Below are 21773 nucleotides of genomic sequence, written 5' to 3'. Positions count from 1 at the left end.
CATTAATTTGTAAAAATAAATAAATAAATACCCAATCTCTCATAAGAAATAAGTTGATCCTTAGCAACAATGATTTATTCAAAATGAATTTCAATATAATATAATAATAATAGTTATCTTGATAGATAGATCGATAACCACATTCCCTCAAAAAATAATTATGGTCACTCGGTTTGAATCAGCAAAAGACCTAATTAATTAAATGTCCAAAATTTCCCCATCCTTTTTTCAAAGAGATTATTGTCCACAAAGCAGTTCCATATCCTCAGAAAATAAACAAAGTCCTGGAAGTATTTCCCCGTTTTGATGCAAAGTGAAAAATCCTAACGTCAAAACCCCTCCCAACAAAGATACGGAAAAAGAGTGGTACCACCAAAAATCCCCAAAAAGAAAAGTACCGTCCAGATCTCACCGGTAGCGTTTTTCTTTCCCCTCGGTGGCGTCCTCTCACACTGGCGGCGTCCACTTGCACCGGGCGCCGTTTCCTGGGTGCAAACTCCGATCCAGTTCCTAAAATACTATCTGTGGCACGGGGCGAAATTTGATCGCTGTTTTTTATGTTTTTCCTTTGATTTTTACTAGTTTTAAACGGTCAGACAAGTCAAAACTCCCGCTGCACAGATCCCATGGTGAGCGTCTTCCTCCCCGCTTGCGCCTCCTGCGCAGACGCACACGCCCCTTTTTAATTACTAATTTGTTTCACACACACCTGAAAACATCAGGATTTACCCAAATTAGTTATAAACAGTGGAAATTGGAATACTTTTTAACAATGAAATCACAGCAACTGTTCTACACGACAGGTTGATACATTTATTTTTAATATATTTATTCAGAAAAAAACAAACATAGTGGTTATGTTACAACTTAGTAGAAGTGTTTTACTGTGTAGTACTTAGTAATACTCTAAGATACTTTGTATTATGCTGTGGTAGTCTAGTACTCTGTGTGTAGTGTTCTCTGGTACTGTACAGTACCTTTTTACAAATGGAAAACACATTCTCTGTAGTACTCTGCAGTACTATGTGTTTTACCCTTTGTAGTATTCTGAGTGGTACTTTGTAGGGGTACATATACTGTACATATTACATATTACACTATGTATCTGTGATGCTGTATGTGGTTTCCTGCAGGTGCAGACCAAAGTGCCTGAGGTCTCAGATGGCTGCTGTTTGTCTAAGCAGTCGATCAAAAGCAGCGTATATTCTCAGAGGGTGGACCCAAACAGAAACAGGTCTGTGACTGTGACCCAACCAGTTGCGGCGTTAGCAGGAATACACAGTGAGTACACGCAGCTGCACATGGTTTTTCTGCTCCCACTGCTAATTAAATCTGTCTGAAGCCAAGCTGGGTCAGACTCAGAGGGAGTTCTCAAAAATTTGGTGTTTGTTCCAAAGGAATTGCAGTGCAAATCTTAAACATGTTATCATAAACAGACCTCTAAGTGTGAGTTGATTTAATCTGTGCAGATCAGAGGGTGGAGGGTCTGAGGCGGGTGGTGATTCCCAGAGATCTGACGTATCGGTTCCTCCTGCTGGCTGACTCCAACACGGCCAGAGGAATAGAAACCTGCGGTGTCCTCTGTGGACGGTTGGTGAGTTTTTGGGTAGCAAGGAAAAATGTTCCTCAACAAAGCAAGAAAACAAAACCTAAAAAGGTTCTCTCTGAATGTCTGTGTTTCTCAGACCCATAACGAATTTGTGCTGACTCATGTGGTGATCCCAAAACAATCAGCTGGACCGGATTTCTGTGACATGGAAAATGTGGAGGAGCTGTTTGGATTCCAGGACCAACAGAACCTGCTAACAGTGGGGTGGATTCATGTATGACGACACATTAATATGGCACTTTCGAAAGTATTTAGTTGTTCTGTTCTTATTAACCATAGGTTCTTATACAGAGCACTAAGTGTTCTCTCACAGCCCACACCCACTCAGCCTTGACGTTTAAAAAGACCTCAGTTTTTCCCTCTGCTTCCCCTTCATTTGCATCAGCTTGTATTACTCTGGCAACAGCACATGTGGCCCAGCAAAAGATGAGAGGAGTGAGAGTGGGCCAGAGATAGGAACAGAGGCATAGTTGTCTCTTTCTGCAATTGTATAAAAGACTCCAAAATCAGTGATTTATAGTTTTCAGTTATTAATCTTATTATAATCTGTGTTTATGTCGGTGTTGATTTGTGGGATTGATTAGCAGCATATATGAGAGACGTCACAGAGAAGCTGTTGAGTTGAGGTTCTGATGCTGGGCTACAGGGGAGCTCATTCCATCATGTGTGCGTAAATGACAAGTGAACATTTTAGTTACATCAGCTGTGATGTGGTTGCGTACAGGGGCGCAACTTCATACTTTCTGAGGTGTATGCGAACATGTCATCGCCTCCCGCCCCCATGACATAAACGTGTACAACTCATCTTTAATTAAAGTATCAATAATAATAATAGTACATAATAATAATAAATATACATATATGTGAATAAATTGCTGCCTACAGGGCAATTAAAAAAGAATGAAACAAAAAACAGGGCAATATTTCATCATTTAATATATTTGAGCCAAAGAGCCACTTCTGTTAGCCTGTGTCTAGAAGCGCCTATGGGCTGCAGGTCTTAGTCATTTTGTTAGCATGCTTTATTCTTATAGCTTGATAGGAAGCCTTATCCAAACTGGCAACCCACATTAATAAAATGGTGAAATAATATTGACCACAAAACACTGTATTTATAAAAGATATCAACATTCTTCCTACACAATCCTAACAAACGCGTCTAATGTTAAAAAAAATAAACGGTTTCTCTTCACAATATTTATTAATTTATTTATTAGTCTATTTGTATGATTTTTTCTTTAAATTGCCATTTTTATTATTTTTCGGTCTCAGGAAATGACTGAGGGATGAAGAGACTGATGTCTGGTTCTTTAGGTTCTGCGGTTCCTCTCCTGACCCATTCTGTCTGATATCAAACAACCCACTGAGCGCCACTGAATATCGCCGACACATTTTTTAATGCCCCTGTCAAACTTTACTGTAATTGTTTAGCCTGGAATGTGCGTCTTCCCACTACCGTCTGTATTTTTGCCAGAGGTTTTGCTTCTAAGGACGGTGTAGTATCGGGTGGACATTTTAAAAAGACGCGGGTTGATAGCAGCTCACCGCGGCAGCGTAGTTCAGTCTCTAAGCAACCGTGACAAAAGCGTCAGTTCGTGGGGGTGAAGGAGGGGTCCTATTTAGGTCCCGCAACGACAATTTAGCTGACCTTACTATTTCCCGTGTTTTGTTTTGGTCATTATTATTACACTTATAGTTGAGACGGGGCGGAGACAACAACAACCACCTGTCATTTTAGGCTAGCTTAAGCTAACCTGAATATTTACAACTCTCTTGTTGTTACACTGACATTACTTACCTACTGTCTTTCAACCACTTTGAAAAGCTTTTCTTTCCTTTCCTAATCAGTGCTGTTCCTCTGTTATTGATCATTTCATACACAAACAGCTGTTAAGTACATAAAATGCTGACTAGAAAAAAAATTCCCAACATCGTTTTTGCGCCCCCTCTATGCACCACCCCTTAGGGTGACCATATTTTAGTTTGGGAAAACCAGGACAACCTGGGGGTGGTGGTGGGGGTAAAGCAGAACACCATGGGGGGACCAGAGCACCTTGGAGCGGGGGGCGGGGCAGGGCGGGGCTCTGAAAGCGGGGAAACTCCATACATTTGCGCTTTGGCATGTTGTTGGCTACTGACAGCCACGTTATCTACCTTTTGATTAAGAACAGGGCTGCCCGCACTGACGCGGCTCAGGGATTACGTGACACGCAGCGCCGTGCGCAGTGCCCTAGTGCCTGTAAATTTAATGGTCCAATGAAGGAAATAAAAAAAAACAGGACATTTCGGAAATGTCACAAGAAATCTGTGACTTTAGCCGAAGAGTTTTCGCCCCTGGCTGCTTTCGCGTGCTTTGCTGAATTCACTTGCACTTGCAGGTCGTTGGCACCTTTATTTGTCAGAGTTCCGGTGTGAGAGCGTGTGCATGAGAGTGTGAGTGCGAGTGTTACATCTTCTTTCTGCGAGGATCTTCGTGAGGAGCTTTCTGGGCTTTGCGAATTTCTATCGCCGTTTTATTAGGAACTATAGCCAGACAGTTCTTCCCTTGACCAGCCTTACCTCCTCCAAGGCTAGTTTTTGTTGGCCACCGGCAGCAGAGCAAAGTTTTCTTGAGCTTAAGAGAAAGTTTGCTGCAGCGCCCATCCTCATGCAGCCTGATCCGTTGAAACAGTTTGTAGTTGAGGTGGACGCATCTGACACTGGGGCAGGGGCTGTCCTGTCACAGATTTCATCCAGTGATGATAAGTTGCATCCATGTGCCTTCTTCTCTCGCCGTTTTTCTCCTGCCGAACGCAACTACGATGTCGGTGATAGAGAGTTTTTAGCCATCAAACTGGCTTTTGAGGAATGGCGTCACTGGTTGGAGGGGGCCGAGCACCCGATTGTTGTATGGACTGATCATAAGAACCTGGCCTACCTCCAACAGGCCAGGAGACTTAACCCCAGACAGTCTCGCTGGTCCCTTTTCTTCTCCCGGTTTAATTTTACCATCTCTTACAGACCAGGAATCAAGAACACTAAGCCTGACGCACTATCCAGACAGTTTTCCTCGGAACAAGAGACTCCACCCGCAACCATCATTCCACCTACCTGTGTTATTGGCGCCCTTTCCTGGGGGATCAGGGAAGAAGTACTGGCGGCGCAACAGTCGGAACCCGGTCCAGCCACTAGGCCGCCTAACCGGCTGTACGTTCCATCGACCGTCAGGGCTCGCCTCATCCATTGGGCCCACACTGCAAAGTTCTCATGCCACCCTGGAGTGAGTAGGACTATTTCCTTGATCAGGCGACACTTTTGGTGGCCATCCTTGTACAAGGATGTCAAGGACTATGTGCTAGCCTGTCCGAATTGTGCTCGCAATAAAACTAGTAATCAGCACCCCAGTGGCCTACTACAACCTCTCCCTGTTCCCAAACGCCCATGGTCTCACATTGCACTGGACTTTGTTACTGGGTTACCGCCTTCAAAGGGCTTCACTACTATATCGTCTATCATAGACCGTTTCTCTAAGGCCTGTCATTTGGTTCCACTACGCTAACTGCCCACTGCTATGCAGACAGCCCATCTCCTCGCTAAACATGTTTTTCGTCTGCACGGCATACCCTCAGAGATCCTATCGGACAGAGGTCCTTAGTTTGTGTCCAAAGTATGGAAAGAGTTCGGAGGCGCTCTAGGAGCTAAGGTGACTCTCAGCTCGGGGTTCCACCCCCAGACCAACGGCCAAACTGAGCGACTGAACCAGGAGTTGGAGGCGACCCTCCGATGTCTCTGTTCCTCGCACCCCTCCTCCTGGAGTACACACCTGCCATGGGTGGAGTATGCCCACAACTCTCACACCTCTGTTGCCACAGGTCTGTCTCCATTTGAATCATCTCTCGGTTACCAGCCTCCCCTGTTTCCATCGGACGACCAGCAGGCATCAGTCACCTTGGTCCAGCATCACCTCCGCCGCTGCAGGCACATCTGGACGCAGACCATAGCCGCCCTCAACCGGACGGCAGAGGGTAATCGGAGATGGGCGGACTGAAAGAGACGGCCAGCGCCATCGTACTCACCGGGGCAGAAGGTTTGGCTCTCCACTCGAGATATCAACCTTAAGTCTTCTAACCGCAAATTGTCTCCCCGCTTCATTGGTCCTTTTGAGATCACTTCTGTCCGCAGCCCCTCTGCAGTTCGTCTCCGGCTTCCTGTGGGGTTAAAGATCCACCCTGTTTTCCATGTTTCCCTCATCAAGCCAGTCCGTTCTAGTTCTCTTTGCCCTCCTTCCGAGCCTCCGCCGCCTGCCCAGGATATAGATGGTCATCCGGCATACGACGTTTCGGCTATCCTGGATGTTCGCCGGCGTGGGCGAGGAGTTCAGTATCTGGTGGACTGGCGGGGTTATGGTCCTGAGGAGCGGTCATGGGTTCCCCGTTCCATTATTTTGGATCCCGAACTTATTAGGGACTTCGAGGCATCTCGTGGTTCATCATCTTCCCGACCACCGGGTGGCGGTCTTTGAAGGGGGGGTAGTGTCAGAGTTTCGGTGTGAGAGCGTGTGCATGAGAGTGTGAGTGCGAGTGTTACATCTTCTTTCAGCGAGGATCTTCGTGAGGGGTCTGTGGAGCCAGCGCAGGTGAAGCTGATCTGCCTCATCAGCGTGCTGGAATATAGGAGCGGCAGAATCCTTCAGTCTTCGCTAGATGGTTAACGCATACCAGTAATCACTCTGGCCTCACCTGTTGATCTTGTTTCTAGAACTTTGTTGTGCAACTCGTAGCTACTAGCTCTCTGTGTCCTGTTCGTTTGTTTAAGGAAGTTTTTGTCTTCACATTTCAAGAACTTGCCGAGAATACCTGCCTGCCTGCTCCGCCGTTTCCACCGACCCCCCTCTCGCTCCTACCACCCGCGATCCCGCCTTGCACTCTCCCTCGGCACCGTAGCACTCCCTCGCGCCGGACCCTGGCACCTCACCCCCACGCTCTGGAAGATCCACGCCAAAATGTAAGAAAGTTCCTGATTCCTCCTCTACACTCTCTCACTCCGAGCCCATTATAATTCAGCTCTTGTTTCAGGCCACCTGGTCGGGCGACCCTCGCCCTCCTGCCGAAGTCCAGAGAACTGAATATAATTTGTCCTGTTGTAAATAAATCACTTACCTTTTCCATCCAGCGTGTGGTTTCTGCATGTGGGTCCGCAAACTAAATCAAACCATGACATTATTTGCCACAGACACATAAGTGCCTGCCTTACACGTCAAACACTCCGCCTCATAGGGATCACGACCTTGACGAAAGCACGGGAATCTTTTCTTTAATTCCTCCGTAAACGTACACTTTCATTTAGGCATTTTTGCCGTAGAATCGGCGGACACACATGTGCTATCGCCTGTCACACTTAAGGTTTAACTAGTCTAGCGGCCGGTGTACAAGTCAACTCAGCTATCTTTACTTTTCCCACACACACTCGCACACATATTGCAACGTGATTGGATTTGGGGAGAAGGGCGTGACTAATTTGCCATACAAAGAAACCTGGAATGGAGTAGTGGAACGGAGTGGCAATGTAATCACAATGCACTGTAAGCTATATAATGTCTTTTGAGGCAGTTGACCAAAATCCCGGACGATTTTTAAATTCCCCCCGGACATCTTTTTAGGTCTGAAAAGTAGGACATGTCCGGGAAAAAGAGGACGTCTGGTCACCCTACCACCCCTATGCGTTGCATACGGTGCATACTCACTTTTTGCGCCACTGGTTGCGTAGTATTATGACTGTCTATTGCATGTGTCAGTTTGTGAATATATTTAGAAGTTTATATACTTTACTGATGGCGTCTGCTCCGGATGAACAACCGTTGATTAGCCACCTGGCTAACCTGCTTCCTCTGTTGAGTTAAATGTATATTCTGGTGATTTTATGCTTCTTTGTTTAATTGGTTTGGGAGCATTATCAACAGTTTAACAGCTGTACAGTAAAGCAACAAGTGTAATTTAGTTTGGATTTCCAATATTTGCTGCTAAAGTGTCCCTTTGGATTTTCTAATTAAGAGTCAATTACTGGAAGTATATCGTTTATATTGATGGTAACTTGATATGAAGAGAATAAGATGGTAATGTGATTGTCAAGCTTGTTTATTTTGTTTGGAAACAACTGGTGAAAGTTGAACTTTAGGTTTATTCATAATTATAGTTTATTTACATATTTATTCGTAGTTTTGTCGTATCTGTTATTTCTTCAAAGAAACCATAAACTTGTGTGAATACAATAAAGTACTGCAGCAATCCAAGATCAGCTTCACAATTACTTTCCCTACCGTTTCTCTGGAGCGCTCTAAGAGGTTCTCTGGCAGACACTTCAGTAGGAATTTAGTGTCATCACCCAAAATCAGTGTTTCCAGTAAGAGTAGCTTACCTTTGGAAAAAATATCAGGTGGTGTTTAAGATTAATGGTGTTTTGTCTGCCAAGTTTAAATCTACATGTACCATGGCCTCCCTTGACAATCCAGTTCTTCTCTCAAAAGGGTTATAACCTACTTACAATAAGTCCATAGATCCTTTCTGGGTTTGCGTCCACCGAGCCCTCATGGTGGGTTTGACCAAATGGTCAAACAGGATGGAGCAGCATTACTGATACAGTTAGAATTCAGGTTTGTGTGTTGCGTAAGTGCTCTCCTCACAGAAAAGATCTTCACTGGAGGGTTCTGACACACTGACGCATCTTTGGGAGTTTTAAGGAGCGGCTAAGCAGTCATTCATTGCTCATTGGTCCCTCTTGTTGGTAGAATGTTGCCTCATAATCATGCCATGATCATTGCCAAACAAACATTATTTTGACTTTTTTCACATCTTGTCTTGGGCTCATTCATGTTTTGCACAGTAGAATTTTGGACCCATCTCAGGGTCCAAATACAGCAGTACCTGCTCGTGAAGAACCTTCATCACAGAACCTGATCTGGCCCAGCCTCTTGAATTCCAAAATGCATCATCTCTGTATTTATTATTGGCTGTGATTGATTTTTGTAAAGAATATTAAGATTATTCCAGATGAGAAACGTGAGCGGGGAGAAAGAATGTTTATAAATTAAAGACCAAGGAACATCTGTTTGTGACAATTGGCTAGTTTTAGGGGCTTTTTTCCCATATGGTTTACAAGCACAGAATCTTTGATGCAATGTGTTTTATTCTTTCAAGTAAATTTGTAGAGCATTTTATCAATAGTTTTACAGATAGAGGTATTTACAATTAATGCAAGTTCAGCATAAGTTAATGTGGATATACCTTCATCTTTATATAACAGTATTCTTGCTCTTAAAGACCAATGTCTTTGAAGTCAGTGCTTTATTTTCTACTGCAATCTGATGCACAACAACCCTGATTTGATTGACCGCTTGCAAGAGCTTCAGAGATGGGAGGGGCTCATAGCATCTCTCACTGCTCGCTGTAACTGTAGTACTATTGGTGGTTTCCCATTTTGTCTGTAAATTCTCTAGTATACCAGAGAAGTTGCTTTGTTGCTAGTTGCTTTAAAAAAAAAAAAAGCTGTTAGAAGCGTCTGGAAAAGTCATGAAATATATTGACAACAGCTGCTCCCATTTCACGCTGGTGTCGAGGCACCAGTCGTCACTCCTGCAAAGTGATGGCTGTCACCAAAGGCAGACAGTGGGAATGTGTTGTTTCAAGACTAACTCTGTACCACCACATAATGGTAGATACTGTTATTTTTGCTATTTGGGTTTAGAATAAATATATATGTAGACCTGATCACTGATCAGGACATAACACCCGATTCTGAGTAAGTCTGAAACTATGTAACGGTCCACTTTCCGATCACATAATCGAATCGGGACATCCCTAGTTTATTGATGGTAACGTGACATGAAGAGAATAAGGTTGTAGTGTGATTGTTGCCCTACTTTACTTGGTTTGGAAACAACTGGTGAAATTTGTAATTTAAGTTAATTAATAGAGATGTATTTATTCTTTCTTTTGTCGTATTATTTCTTCTAAGAAATCATACACTTTAAGAGGTGCTCTGGCAGGCACTCAAGTATGAATTTAATGACACCACCCTGAAATCAGTGTTTGTAGTAAAAACTGTGTTTCCTCCCCTTCAGCATAGTGTCAGTTTAATTCAGGTTAGATTCAAAATAATTCCAAAAGCATGCCAATATCAATATGATGCAATATAATATCTCAAAGATATATGCTACCAATTCATATCCATATCCAGGGACAGAGGCTTTGTGTCAGTAGGGACTAAAATTGTTCAGTCAAAGCAGAGGACATTTCAGCCTCTCTTAGCTGTTGGTTTCATTGTGTAACCTTTGGAGATGCTGTGGTTCTGTTGTTTCTCTGTCCCCTGACTTGTGTTGTAGTCCCTGTGACTAATAGCTGACCTGTGCACTCAGACCCATCCCTCCCAGACTGCATTCCTGTCCAGTGTGGACCTCCACACTCACTGTTCCTACCAGCTGATGCTTCCGGAGGCGCTGGCCATTGTTTGTGCTCCAAAACACAATGAGTATGTGTATGCTAACTCTTTGGACTTCAGTTTCTATGAGACTTTTTAGCCTCCTCACTGACACTAGTTGTGTATCTCAGTATGGGTGTGTTCAGACTCACTGGTGCGGGCATGTTGGAAGTTTCTCGATGCAGACAAAAAGGTTTCCATCCCCACTCCAAGGAGCCTCCTCTGTTCATGGTGAGAGAATCTTCTTGTTCCCATCTTTATCTTGTTATATATGCTAAATATTTTCATGCTGTCTCAGTAGGAGGAGCCTTTGTTTCACAGGTTCCCAATTGCAGTCCTTCACAGCTACTACTAGCCTGCAACTTTTAGTTGCATTGCTGTCGCAGCACACTTCTCACCTGTCTCACCAGAGGCCAGGATAGTAGCTCTTGAGGATTGTACTTGGGGACTTCAGTTTGTCAGTTCATAGTTGATAGATTTATTTCTTTAAATGCAAAATCAACACACTCAAGAAAGAGTAGCAATAGTAATATTACTCAAGTAAAAAACAGTACAGTGCAGTAAAACTATTCATAGTTGGTTTTTTTTTTTACAAAACGTTACTCAAGTATATCTATCTTTGAACATAGATATCAACAATGACGAGGATCGGTCTCTGAATCAGAGTTCATCATTTTGAGCTGGAAAAATGATGAGAGTATTGTGTTTTTCGTTTATATCGCGGAACCCGCAAAGGCGTCCCACAGTAGCGCAGATCCTAAAACCCCGCTCTAAAATTCAATCTGAGAAGAAGGGAAGGAAAAAAACAAAAAGTAAAATCGAGCTGTGTTTCTTTCCACATCTGATGGGGTTCCCTCCATTGTGTGGAGGGAACCCCTAACCTTCTCCAGGTTAGGAAAGAGGTCCTACTCCAAGAGGAGGAATTTAAGTTTCTTAGCCTGTTGCAGTGAAGAGAGAGCAGAGTCAAATGGCAAACGTATTCTCGGCTGGCCTGGGAACACATTGGATTTATCACAGGAGCTGGCCCAAGTGGTGGGGGAGAGAGCCTCCCTAGTTAGGCTGTGACTTTTGTAAGCCAATCCCAGATAAGTGGAAGAAAATGGATGGATGAATTTATATTCGTGCAAATTTTCAAATCAGTTTTAATCTAAGTAGATTTAATGGAGTTTGACTAACCTGCTGCTTTTCATAACTCTGGCTCCTCTGGTCTTCTCAGGTCTGTAAGCACGTGGTGGTCAAGGACTACAAACTCAACCTGTTGGACCTCAGATGACAGAAGGAAAGCACTGCCCTTCTGTTTACTGCCATGCTTTTGTGCTAAAGAGGAAGCTGTAAACTCATTGCCTTTGTTTGTGTGAACCTATCGGCTGCTCTCACAGTGGCACATCTCTGTTTTTCTGCTTCTTGTATGTGATGCAGTAGACTGGGTTTTCTGTACCTAAAAAACATCAGAAGTCATCAGAAGATTGAGTGCCTTCATATTGAAATATACAGTACAAATTATGCTGCAACCCTATGGACTTTATATGAACATATATTTCCTGAATCTGCTGTGAAATGTTATTTTTTTTCACTCGTGTTTTAAACACAATAGTTGGGATTTTCCTCTTCAGTGGTGTTAGAAAAACACCAAAACCTTTTGAAAATACTATGTTTTGTTTTTTACTCTTCAATTTTTGATCCTCTGAAAAGCTCAGAAACCTGCAGCTGATCTGTTCAGACTTTGCATCTATGTGAGACATGAGAACATCAAATTCATAACTGAAGATCATAAATAGTCAGTCTACAGGTTTCCCTTTTGTGTTCATGGTTTTACCTCAAATTAACAGGCTAGCTGCAGTTGCATAGAACCCATAGAGCTCTGCCTGAAAACAGTACTCAGGACTTTAACAATGCTGTAAGCTACAGTCATAAAGCGACTGTAGCTTTATGAACGACTCAGTTGATCCAGTTAGTGTTCTGAAAGAATAAATATAGTTCATTCTTGATGTGGCAAAGTCAAAATGAGGCCCTAATATTTTAATCAGTTAGTTACCATAGAAACCTCAAGTCTGCTGGTCACTCTGGGCTGACTGGACCGCTCACACCATGGTAACTCTTAGTCCACAGGTCACCTACAGTATGTCAACAGCAAAATCTGAAATAATGTAAAACTATTTACTGCCAAAGAAACAGAAAGTTTTAATTATTTCTACATATAATTACCCAACCTACACACAAGTAATAATAATAGATTTTATTTATGATGGACTTTATGATAAATGGTCTGTATGTTCAGACCATTCAGTCATTTACCCATTCACACACTGATGGTGGCAAGCTAGAGGATTGTGGCCCCAGCTGCCCTGGAGCACACTGACAGAGGAGAGGCTGCCATGCACCAGCGCCACCAGGCAAGGTGAGTTAAGTATCTTAACTAAAGACACAATGACAGAAGAGGATGGAGCAGGAATCAAACTGGCAACCTATCAATTGCAAGACAAATGCCTACAACCATTGCCACTATTAATCCTTTTTATCTTAAGATCCAAAAGGTGTGTATATGTCAGGGATTAACTGAGGATTTTCTGTATTTGAACTTTTTTAAAAAGAAAAAACCCCCTGAAAATTCGAAGCCCATCCATCATTTGGACAGATTATAATTCACATCCTTGACTGGTGCATACTGCGATGGACTGGCGACCTGTCCAGGGTGACCCCGCCTCTCGCCCGAAACATTCGCTGGAGATAGGCACCCGTGCCCTCCTGACCCCACTAGGGATAAAGGTGTAAGAAAATGGATGGAAGGATTGACAGGTGCATATGGCCAGACATGATAAACATATACAACTAAAGTATTTAAGGGCAATAAAAAGAGCACTTTGATTGATATGCCCCCTTTTTAGTTTTTTTTCTACATTTTTTGTTTCAGAAATTTGCATTTTGTTTATTATAACCAGTGAGAGAAACTAATCTTATTTTTCTGATGAAAATACAGATGAAACATTTTATACTAAAATCAGTTAATAACATTAAAAATTTGGAAATTTGAAAATCTATCTAGTAAATGTTTATATGGAATTGAGTTTAAAGAAATAAATGAAAATCTGCAGCATTTTTGTTGTAGAATAAATGTCTTTTTCTGTATGGATTAGAGCCTTATACGGAAACTGCATACTGAATGTATATCTCTTGACATTTCTTTAAACCTGCTAAATGACATTTACCAGAACTGACCTTTGTCTCATATTCATATTACAAACTTTTTGTGTACATTTTTTTCAATGATGTGCATTGACAAAGAGAATACTGTAATCTCACCAGCAGATGGCGAACAACAACCTTTTTTTATAAGGGAAAAATTGAAAAGAAATCTAAAAAATTTTAGCCAACCAATCTTAGATATTTACTTACAAAGAGTTCCGTTTTGGTGACTATCATCAATGGAGTCTCATGCTCTTTGTCAACTTAGATGCTTATTTACCTAACCGACTAACGTAAGAGAGGGTAAACGCCACCGGAAGAGTGGGGAGGGAGAGAAACCTAAGTGAGAGCGGGGATTGACGTAAATAACGTGAGGGGGGGGGGGGGCACAATACTAATAAGGGGTAAAAAACGGTACCTTCCCAGAAAAACGGGAGACTTCACGGATATGACTTGGTGCCCCCGGCAGCACAAACATGTCAGAATTGCTGTACTTCCAGGAACTACGAAAGCAACAGCTCCCTCTTTTTTTTTTTTTTTTACCTTTATGACACTGCCTTACATGAACATAAAAAATAAATTACAGTTTTACTCACAGACAAAATGGTTATGTAAAAACATTTTAAGATTTGAGTGCCGAACAGCGCGGCTAATTATGGCTAGCACATATGAGCAAATAAACAATAATAATTCGGCCTAAAATACGGTCAGTTAATAACTGTTTTAAATTGAAGGTAGGAAAAGTGTTATCTATCTTTTATACCATTTGTAAAATCATGTCTTGCTGTGGGTTGCTTTGGCTCATTTCATATAAATGAGGAACTATTACATACAATAATACAAAATTGACCAAAATTAACAACTTTCGTTGTTAAAACGTTATTGCCATCGTAATTCACTTATTTAATCCGAATCTCGTGCTGCTCAGAAGGAATGGCAGTGGGCACAGGATCTTTGAAAAACTAAAATAACATGTTAAAACATACATTTAAATTCTAACTGTATTTTAAGTACAATGTGAGTGATGTAATTTTGGATATTTTAGTTTTTTAGTTTGGAACAACTTAAACGTTTGTTATGACTTTGTGTAGAATTAAATCAAAGAGATGTGAACTATTAATTAGAAAAAAATAAATGATTTGAGAAACAGTGACTTAAATTTGTCATGTTAAACACATTGAATTTGGTTAAAAGAAAACTTAATGAATTGAGTTGGATGATCACAATATACTGAGTTGGATGAACATAATAAATTGAGTAGGTTTAACTTAGTAAATTGAGTTGGAGAGACATAATATTGATTTGGATAAGTTGAATTGTTACTAATTGAAACAATTCAATAAAGTTGGTTCAACTATTTTCTTTTTTCAGTGAGCTTCTGGCGAAGCTTACGTCATGAGTCTGATGCAGGATTGCATCAGACTGGCATTGAACTCAATTATTTCAAGTAAAGTCAAAGTAAAAAGTTCCTTTAAGTTAGAGATTTGTAACTTTTAAATTAATTGAATATAAAAAATGTAAGTCATCACTAAACCAAAAAAAAAATTAAGTGAGATTAATGTAAATAATTAACTACAGCCTAAATACACTTTTTAGAGTGCAGTAATCTACAATCTATAATTTTTTGTTTTATTAATCTTAAGATTTTTGTGAAATTAACTTAAAGTGCATCCTTGTTTTGAGTTGATTTTTTCCCTGGTTTTTACCAGCTTTCTTTGTAGGTCCTCACTAATACATATAAATACTTCTTTCCCTTTGACTTCTGATAATTCTGATACTCTGTTTCAAATTCATCAAATAGTTCTCATCTGTTCTATTTAGACAGTAATGTCAAAGAAAAAGGTATTTATTTCTCCTCTAGTGTTAGACCCACATGTTGTTTTGTTTTGGTTGTATTTACCCAGAACGTATTCTACTTTTAGAGCGGTTAGCATCCTCATGTACTTTTGAACTGTGCCAGAGTTCATTTTCAAACTGAGACCGTTTTTAGGCAGACCAGAATTTGCTCTTTAGGTCCACATCAGGGTTTGATTGTGCATTCACTCTTCCCCAAATGAATCAGACTAATCAAGGTACTCGGGTAATCAAGGTAAAGTTCCAAAGGGGACTAAAAAGGCCTGGTGCGAATGCACCCTTAATGTCTCTGTGGAAAGATTCAAACATATAGGCTACATTTAGCCAACAAGTCCTCATCTTCTAATGATTTTGGGACAGATTATTTTATGTAGAGCCTTATCAGTTTAATCTGTTCCAGACTTGAAATCCCAACTGGACTGGATCAGACTCTCATTCTGAAACCAAACATCGGACTTCCTACAGTTTATTATTATAATGACCACATCATATCAAGCAGAGACAGACCCCATCCTGCACCACTCTGTTCCTCCTGCTTTGTGTAAATTCCCAGCAGGAAACACTTCACGGTCTGGGCTAAACTGGGAAAAGAAAGTCCCGAAATTTAGAAGATGAAGACTTGTTGGAAAATTCCAAAAGGAAGTGATTGTAAGCCAACAAATCATGAACACAGTTTACATAGCAACAGTTTACATACCATGTTTTGAATTCTGGATCGAGGAAGTATTTCTCATTCTTCCATAGCACCTTTCATTTTTGAGCACTGAAATCAGCTGCACAAATGTTGAAAACTTTCTCTTTGGTTAGCTTGATAGCGATCTTGAATTGTCCAGTTCAACAACCAAACATTTATGCTACAATGTTTGTATTTGTGTGAAAGTCTTAACTTTAAATTAGTTGATTCTCCTGGTTGGCCCTGTATGTGTCTGAGGGTTTTTTGGCTTCATAATGGCATGTTTGATAACAACAATTATAACTTGTCAATGTTTGACATTGTCTAGCAAAATGTTGTTCCATCAGGCTACATGGCTACTGCATTAATGTATCGATGAGCTACTCTAACCTGTAGTTGGTGATATGTTGTTTTGCTGCTGTTTGGTCATTTATGTGGCTAAAACAAATATTATTTTTACATCATCTTCTAAGTTATGTGGAACTTCTCAAATTAAAAATGTATTGCTTAGTTTCAGCATCAGTTCATATTCTCAGCCTGGTCCACATTCTCTAGTGAGAAAGACTCCTGGTTTAAATTAAAATTTTAGCTATTTTAATTACACCTAAGAGAAATTAATTTAATCAAAGAATGTCATGAATATGTATGTATCTTAAGTTGGAGTGCACCAACTGCAGTTTTCAGTTTTAAAAAACCTGACCTGTTGAGTTTGATTTTGGCTGATAACAATTTTTTATGTCTGAAATGTTGGTAAATATAGGAAAAAGGTTACTGAGTTGGCAACAGTGGGGTCACTAGTTAACTGCAAACATGCAGACATGAAGTGGTGGTCTGGTCTACCAGTCAAACCTCTCACTGGAGAGCAACAGAGGACCGTGGCTAGTTTATAAATCTTTGGTGATGTAGATAAGATTGCTGGATATGACTGGCTTCTCATCTAAGTATCGGCCGATCTCCAATCCCAGAAAGTTACAAAAATTGGCGCCTATAATTGTATCCTATGCATTACATGCATACATAATGCATGTAATGCATAATGCATACATTATGCATGTAGCACTGGTAGAAATGCTATAAGTGCGTAGCAGGTGTGCGAATGATGTAATTATCTGATTGTTAATAGCAGCCAGTCCACATTATTAGCAGAACTAGAGGGCCAGTCAGTTTATCAGCACAAAAGTGGATTCAGGGGTTAGTTACACTTTGACTATCAAGATGAACATAAATGGAAAGTATTAATAGCACTTCACTTTTTCCCCATTTTGCTGTGTTAGCCTTATTTTAAATAGTATCAAATGCTTAAACTAAGCAAACAAAATATTCATTTTTCAAATGTTTCCTCAGAGAACATCCCATTTATCAGAACTGCCCAAGCAAGACACCAGTTACAGTATCTGGAATTAATTATTGATGGGGAGCTTTCTTTTAAAGTTCATGTGAAAAAGAAGTCTCCAATTTAAAGGTGAAGTTTGATTTTTGCTACAAAAACAAAGCATGTTTCTCCCCCAGAGATCAGAGACTTTTACTTCTTTATTCTGATTTAGTGTATATCTATGCTTCAGTATTTTAAAGCTGGGGTATGCAACTTTTATAAAGACAAAACATATTCTGTATTTTCCGCACTATAAGGAGCACCGCACTATAAGGCGCACCTTCAATGAATGGCCTATTTTAAAACTTTTTTCATATATAAGGCGCACCGCATTATAAGACGCATAGAATAGCCGCTACAGTAGAGGATGGGGTTGTGTCCATTAGATGGAACTGCGCTAAAGGGAATGTCAACAAAATAGTCAGATAGGTCAGTCAAACTTTATTAATAGATTACAAACCAGCGTTCTGAAAACCCAGTTTATTCCCAAAATAAATAAACAGCTGTTTTATTATTTTCCCCGAGGTAAAGTAAGTGACGTGGTATTTTTGTGACACAGTTTATCTTTTAACAACAGCAAGGTATAACATATAGTGGAGGGGAACTTTTCCTCGATTCAATAAACACATAAAAAACAGTCTGATACTGTTACGGTAAATCAAACGTTAGTGCAATCACAATATATATCCACTTCCGCTATAACCATTGAGTCGTTCATGTTAAATTCTCTGGCTGCTGCTCTATTCCCGTGTTCTACTGCGTGACTGATCGCCTTGAGCTTAAACTCTGCGTCATAAGCGTGTCTCTTAATAGGAGCCATTTTGGGGTCTTTACACAAAACCCAGCGTGCACCGCGCGCTTCTTCTTCTACGGGGGAAAATGAAGTCGGCGGCTGCTTACCGTAGTTGCGAGACCTGTTATGGCTCAATGTTGGTCCATATATAAGGCGCACCAGATTATAAGGCGCACTCTCGGCTTTTGAGAAAATTGAAGGTTTTTAGGTGCGCCTTATAGTGCAGAAAATACGGTATGTTTTTTACATATTTGCTAAAACTGTCGCTATGTCCTGACAGTGTAATATCAGACACATAATATTTGAAAAGATGGATTTCCTCCAGGAAAAGTTACAGACCCTGTAACTTTTTTTTAACTTATGATTCCTGATAAAAGTTACAGATCCACTTTAATGGATCATATGTTCCAAAGGAACAACTATAGAATAGTCCCGTATCCCAATTTTGACCCAATCTCTAAAGAGATAAGGGTAGAATAGGGGTGGGGGTAGGGAGGATGTTCAGAACTCAGTGAATCATCTGCACAGTTTACTCAGGTCTGAACATTTGGATCCGGAATGTAACATGAAATCATTAACATATTACTAACAATGTGATCAACAACATCTGATCCGAATTAAGTGATCAATAGCACCTACTCAGCGACAATTGGTCAGTAATATGATCAGTAGCTGTCAAAGAGCTGTGAGCAGAATTGGAATAAATCTTTCAGAATGTTTTCACCTTCTGGAAAACTAGCTGGTCAAATAATATGTTAAGGTAAAGGAAGTGGTAGCTTTAAGAACAAACAGAAAAAAACAGTTTACAACAGGAACTTTTATTTGATTTCTTTTCTCAGTGCATTATTTCTTTTGCATTTTTCACAGTAGATTTCACAATTTCCTTCAAACACTATTTCCTTCCAATTATTTCTTACATAATATTCCTCATCATTCCTCATCCTCCTCCGCTTAATTTCTCATGTTTTGTCATCTCCTTTCACTTCCCCTAAGAGGTGTGTATAAAACTATACAAACTGTGCAGGTCAAACTATTCAACATATACATTTTCTGACTGTTTTAAGATCAACTTTAAACTAAAACAAAGGTCTTTAAAGGAACAGAACCTAGATCACAACTTCAGTCTGGTTGTGGGTCCTGAAGCAGCTCCACATGAAGACTGACAGAATTTCCACACACTACTAGAAGCTTTAAGTCCGGCTCAAAGCTTTGACTGGTAATAAATACATCAATAAATATAAGTATTGCAGGTAAAAAAAAAAGAGAACTTCTGTACTGGCCCATCAGTCTACAGTCTTTATCACTCCATGAATGTCTGCATCTGGACATCTTGAGGCAGTCTAAGCTGAGGTGCATTCAGTAACACTTCGTCCCCATAGCTCAGTCCTATGTGCACAGCGTCCCGGCCAAACGGTCCCAATGTGTGAAGTAAGGTGCATAGTTGCATTTCGACTTGAGGTGGTGGAGGTCATGGTGGCGTGCACCGCCATACAGGCCGAAAGGGATCAGACGGTGTGTGGCCCAGGGCAAATCATAACCACAGTGGTCCTCCACCGACAGCCAAATGTTCACAATGAAGAAGAGCATCTCTGTGAGGGGATGGCAGCCCAGCAACAAAGAGTTGGCAGCAGCAAACAGGCCCAAACTCAGTGTCTCCCAGGCCTCGGAGTACTCTGCAGTCAGTGCCGAGGTGGAGGTGTAGGTGTGGTGCAGCTGCAGAAGAAGGAAGAAAGGTGAGCACAGGGAGAAAAACTTTCTGAAAGATCAATAAAAGCTACAGAATATGATAAAACCTTAAACTCTGAACCAACCTTGTGAAAGGTGCGATATAACCAGGGCACCTTGTGGTGGATCAGGTGCCATATGAAGCTTTGAAAGTCAAAAAGGAGCAGGCAGACCAGGACCTGAGCTGCCATTTGAGGTAGGGGTGGAGCCTCCTGGGGCAGCAGCACTGGTCGCAGGTACCAGTTGAGCACAGTGAGTGGGAAGATGAAGATCAGGTGGTTATAGAGGGTCAGAGCCAGGCAGCTTTGGACCATGGTACAGTTGATGGAGCTCTGAGGTTGTAACTTGTACCTGCGCACCAAGCTCCACCTGGAGGAGAGCAGGTCCAGCAGCAGGAATGGCAGGCAGAACATCAGGTACACAGTCAGGGAGAAGAAGACCGGAAAGAAGGGGGAGCGCAGGAGGGACGAGTGTCCTAGCAGGAAGCTCCAGACTGGCTGTAACAGCATAATTCTGGATCTGGTTCAGTCTGTTCAGAGTGGTTCAGTGTCTTAGCTCTTCCAGCAGCTCTGTCAGCAGCTTTTATAGACAAGTCAACAGTCTATCCCACTTCTGACGCAGAGCATTCCCAGCCCCTGATTCTGTCCCATGCCCTTATTTAGACTCTTCCTTTTCCTTCCTGCTTGGGGAAAATCCTCCACGTGGCAGAGGAAACTAGCTGCAGGCTCCAGCATTCCTGTCTAGGCTTATCTGAGTTTTGTTCTTGGGATTGTTCTTCCCATCAGACCTACAATTTCTGTAGAATTATCTATTTACTGAGCAGCCTGCTGTTGTGTTAGGGAATCTGTGTTAAAAGTCTGACTAGTTAAATATGTCACTGAGTCAGGATTAACAATGATGGATAAAGTTCTTCTGTGGAAAACGACTCCATATCCATATATTGGATGACTAGATAACTGAAGGTTTCTGCAAACAACTATCAGAACTCTGTTTAATATTAATGTTTGTTTCTAAGTTTAAACTGGGACTTTATTTTGGAAGCAAGAATTTACCAGATTTTATAACACAAACAGATTCATTCCATTTATTTGTTCATTTTAAGCTTCATTTCATAACATTTAGAATGAAAACAGAGTGATTATAGTTCCAGCCTTCTGCTTTGTTGTTAGAAAATTCTCTGAGTAATGATCCAGAGCAAAGTGTCTGTGGAGAGTTTGAAGCCTGTCTAACATGTTGCAGTCTTAAGGAGCAGCTATTTGCAGATGCTGTCAGGGAACAATGAACAGATCAAAGGCAAATGTCTGCACGAATAGATATACTCGTGTGTGTTGTCACAGAACACAATGAAGCCATTCTTAAGTTCTGAGACCTGTTGATGTCCTGATCTGCTTGTGGTTTGCATCAGTTTCTACTTTTTTGTGCTCTGTCATCTGTTCTTATCTTTTTGAAGTTTCCCCAGTGTTTCCTGAGTGCTGGGATTTTAGATTATGATGCTAGATAGTATTTTTATCATATTACCCTGTTGTGAAAAACAGGTGAAGTTTATTTTGGTACTGAAAGGTGAACAAAAGTTCTGTTAGGCAGAAATATTTCAGAATGAGAATACATAAAATATGACTAAACATAACAAACCACATTACTTCTTACAGTTCAAACAATAAGTTAAATAATTGGAGCTGCCACTAATAAAACTCTGAAATCATCAAACTCTTCATTTGAATATCCCAAAGAAGGATATTCAAATGAAGAATATCCTGACTGGTGGACTGGTTCAGACCAGTCCACCAGCTGACAGTCAGCTGACAGTCTAGTCCAGGGGTGGGCAACTCCAGGCCCCAGGGCCGGTCTCCTGCAACTTTTAGATGTGTCTCTACTTCCACACACCTGAGTCAAATAATGAGGTCATTAGCAGGACTCTGGAGAACTTGACTGTACTTAGGAGGTGATTCAGCTGTTGGATTCACGTGTGTTTGATCAGGGAGACATCTAAGTGTTGCAGGACACCAGCACTCGAGGACCAGGATTGCCCACCTCTGGTCTAGTCAAAGCTTCAGGGCTTCAAACACAGCAGCACAGTGACATCTGCTGGACACATCTGCTAGACACAATAAGT

The 21773-nt window shown here is 41.2% G+C and overlaps 2 protein-coding genes and 2 long non-coding RNA genes across 6 annotated transcripts in view; 2 read left to right on the top strand and 2 right to left on the bottom strand.

The window, feature by feature from the left end:
* The window catches only part of stambpl1 (STAM binding protein-like 1), a 37578-nt gene extending 21493 nt beyond the window's left edge, over positions 1–16085 (top strand). For all 3 annotated transcript variants that reach the window (XM_028027129.1, XM_028027127.1, XM_028027128.1), the window contains exons 7-12: positions 1134–1281; positions 1470–1594; positions 1686–1823; positions 9999–10111; positions 10192–10291; positions 11277–16085. In XM_028027129.1, coding sequence (XP_027882930.1) covers positions 1134–1281; positions 1470–1594; positions 1686–1823; positions 9999–10111; positions 10192–10291; positions 11277–11333 — 681 coding nt within the window. In that variant the 3' untranslated portion in view covers positions 11334–16085. The remainder of the gene's footprint in view (positions 1–1133; positions 1282–1469; positions 1595–1685; positions 1824–9998; positions 10112–10191; positions 10292–11276) is intronic.
* Positions 5620–9999, bottom strand: LOC114150609 (uncharacterized). The gene is made up of 3 exons (XR_003596785.1): positions 7554–9999; positions 6872–6874; positions 5620–5727 (listed from the first exon to the last, which is right to left on the bottom strand). It is a non-coding gene; the product is annotated as an uncharacterized LOC114150609 (long non-coding RNA).
* On the top strand, positions 5734–6755 carry LOC114150616 (uncharacterized). Its single transcript, XR_003596792.1, has 2 exons — positions 5734–6308; positions 6429–6755. It is a non-coding gene; the product is annotated as an uncharacterized LOC114150616 (long non-coding RNA).
* A 2649-nt stretch (positions 16086–18734) lies between the features above and the next one.
* ch25h (cholesterol 25-hydroxylase) lies at positions 18735–20193 on the bottom strand. Its single transcript, XM_028027152.1, has 2 exons — positions 19747–20193; positions 18735–19648 (listed from the first exon to the last, which is right to left on the bottom strand). The coding sequence occupies exons 1-2, from the start codon at positions 20167–20169 to the stop codon at positions 19322–19324; spliced, it is 750 nt and encodes a 249-aa protein (XP_027882953.1). The 5' UTR covers positions 20170–20193; the 3' UTR covers positions 18735–19321.
* Between the last annotated feature and the right edge of the window lie 1580 nt (positions 20194–21773).

Source organism: Xiphophorus couchianus, chromosome 9, assembly GCF_001444195.1.
Source record: "Xiphophorus couchianus chromosome 9, X_couchianus-1.0, whole genome shotgun sequence".
Lineage (NCBI taxonomy): Eukaryota > Metazoa > Chordata > Actinopteri > Cyprinodontiformes > Poeciliidae > Xiphophorus > Xiphophorus couchianus.
The sequence above is the reverse complement of the archived record's forward strand: the minus strand, read 5'-3'. Positions and strand labels throughout refer to the sequence as shown.

Bases quoted from the DNA above. Each gene is read 5' to 3' on its own strand.
- ch25h (XM_028027152.1), bottom strand. From the start codon at position 20,169: ATGCTGTTACAGCCAGTCTGGAGCTTCCTGCTAGGACACTCGTCCCTC. The intron at 19,649-19,746 runs GTTGGTTCAGAG...CTTCTTCTGCAG, and splicing joins TATATCGCACCTTTCACAAG to CTGCACCACACCTACACCTC.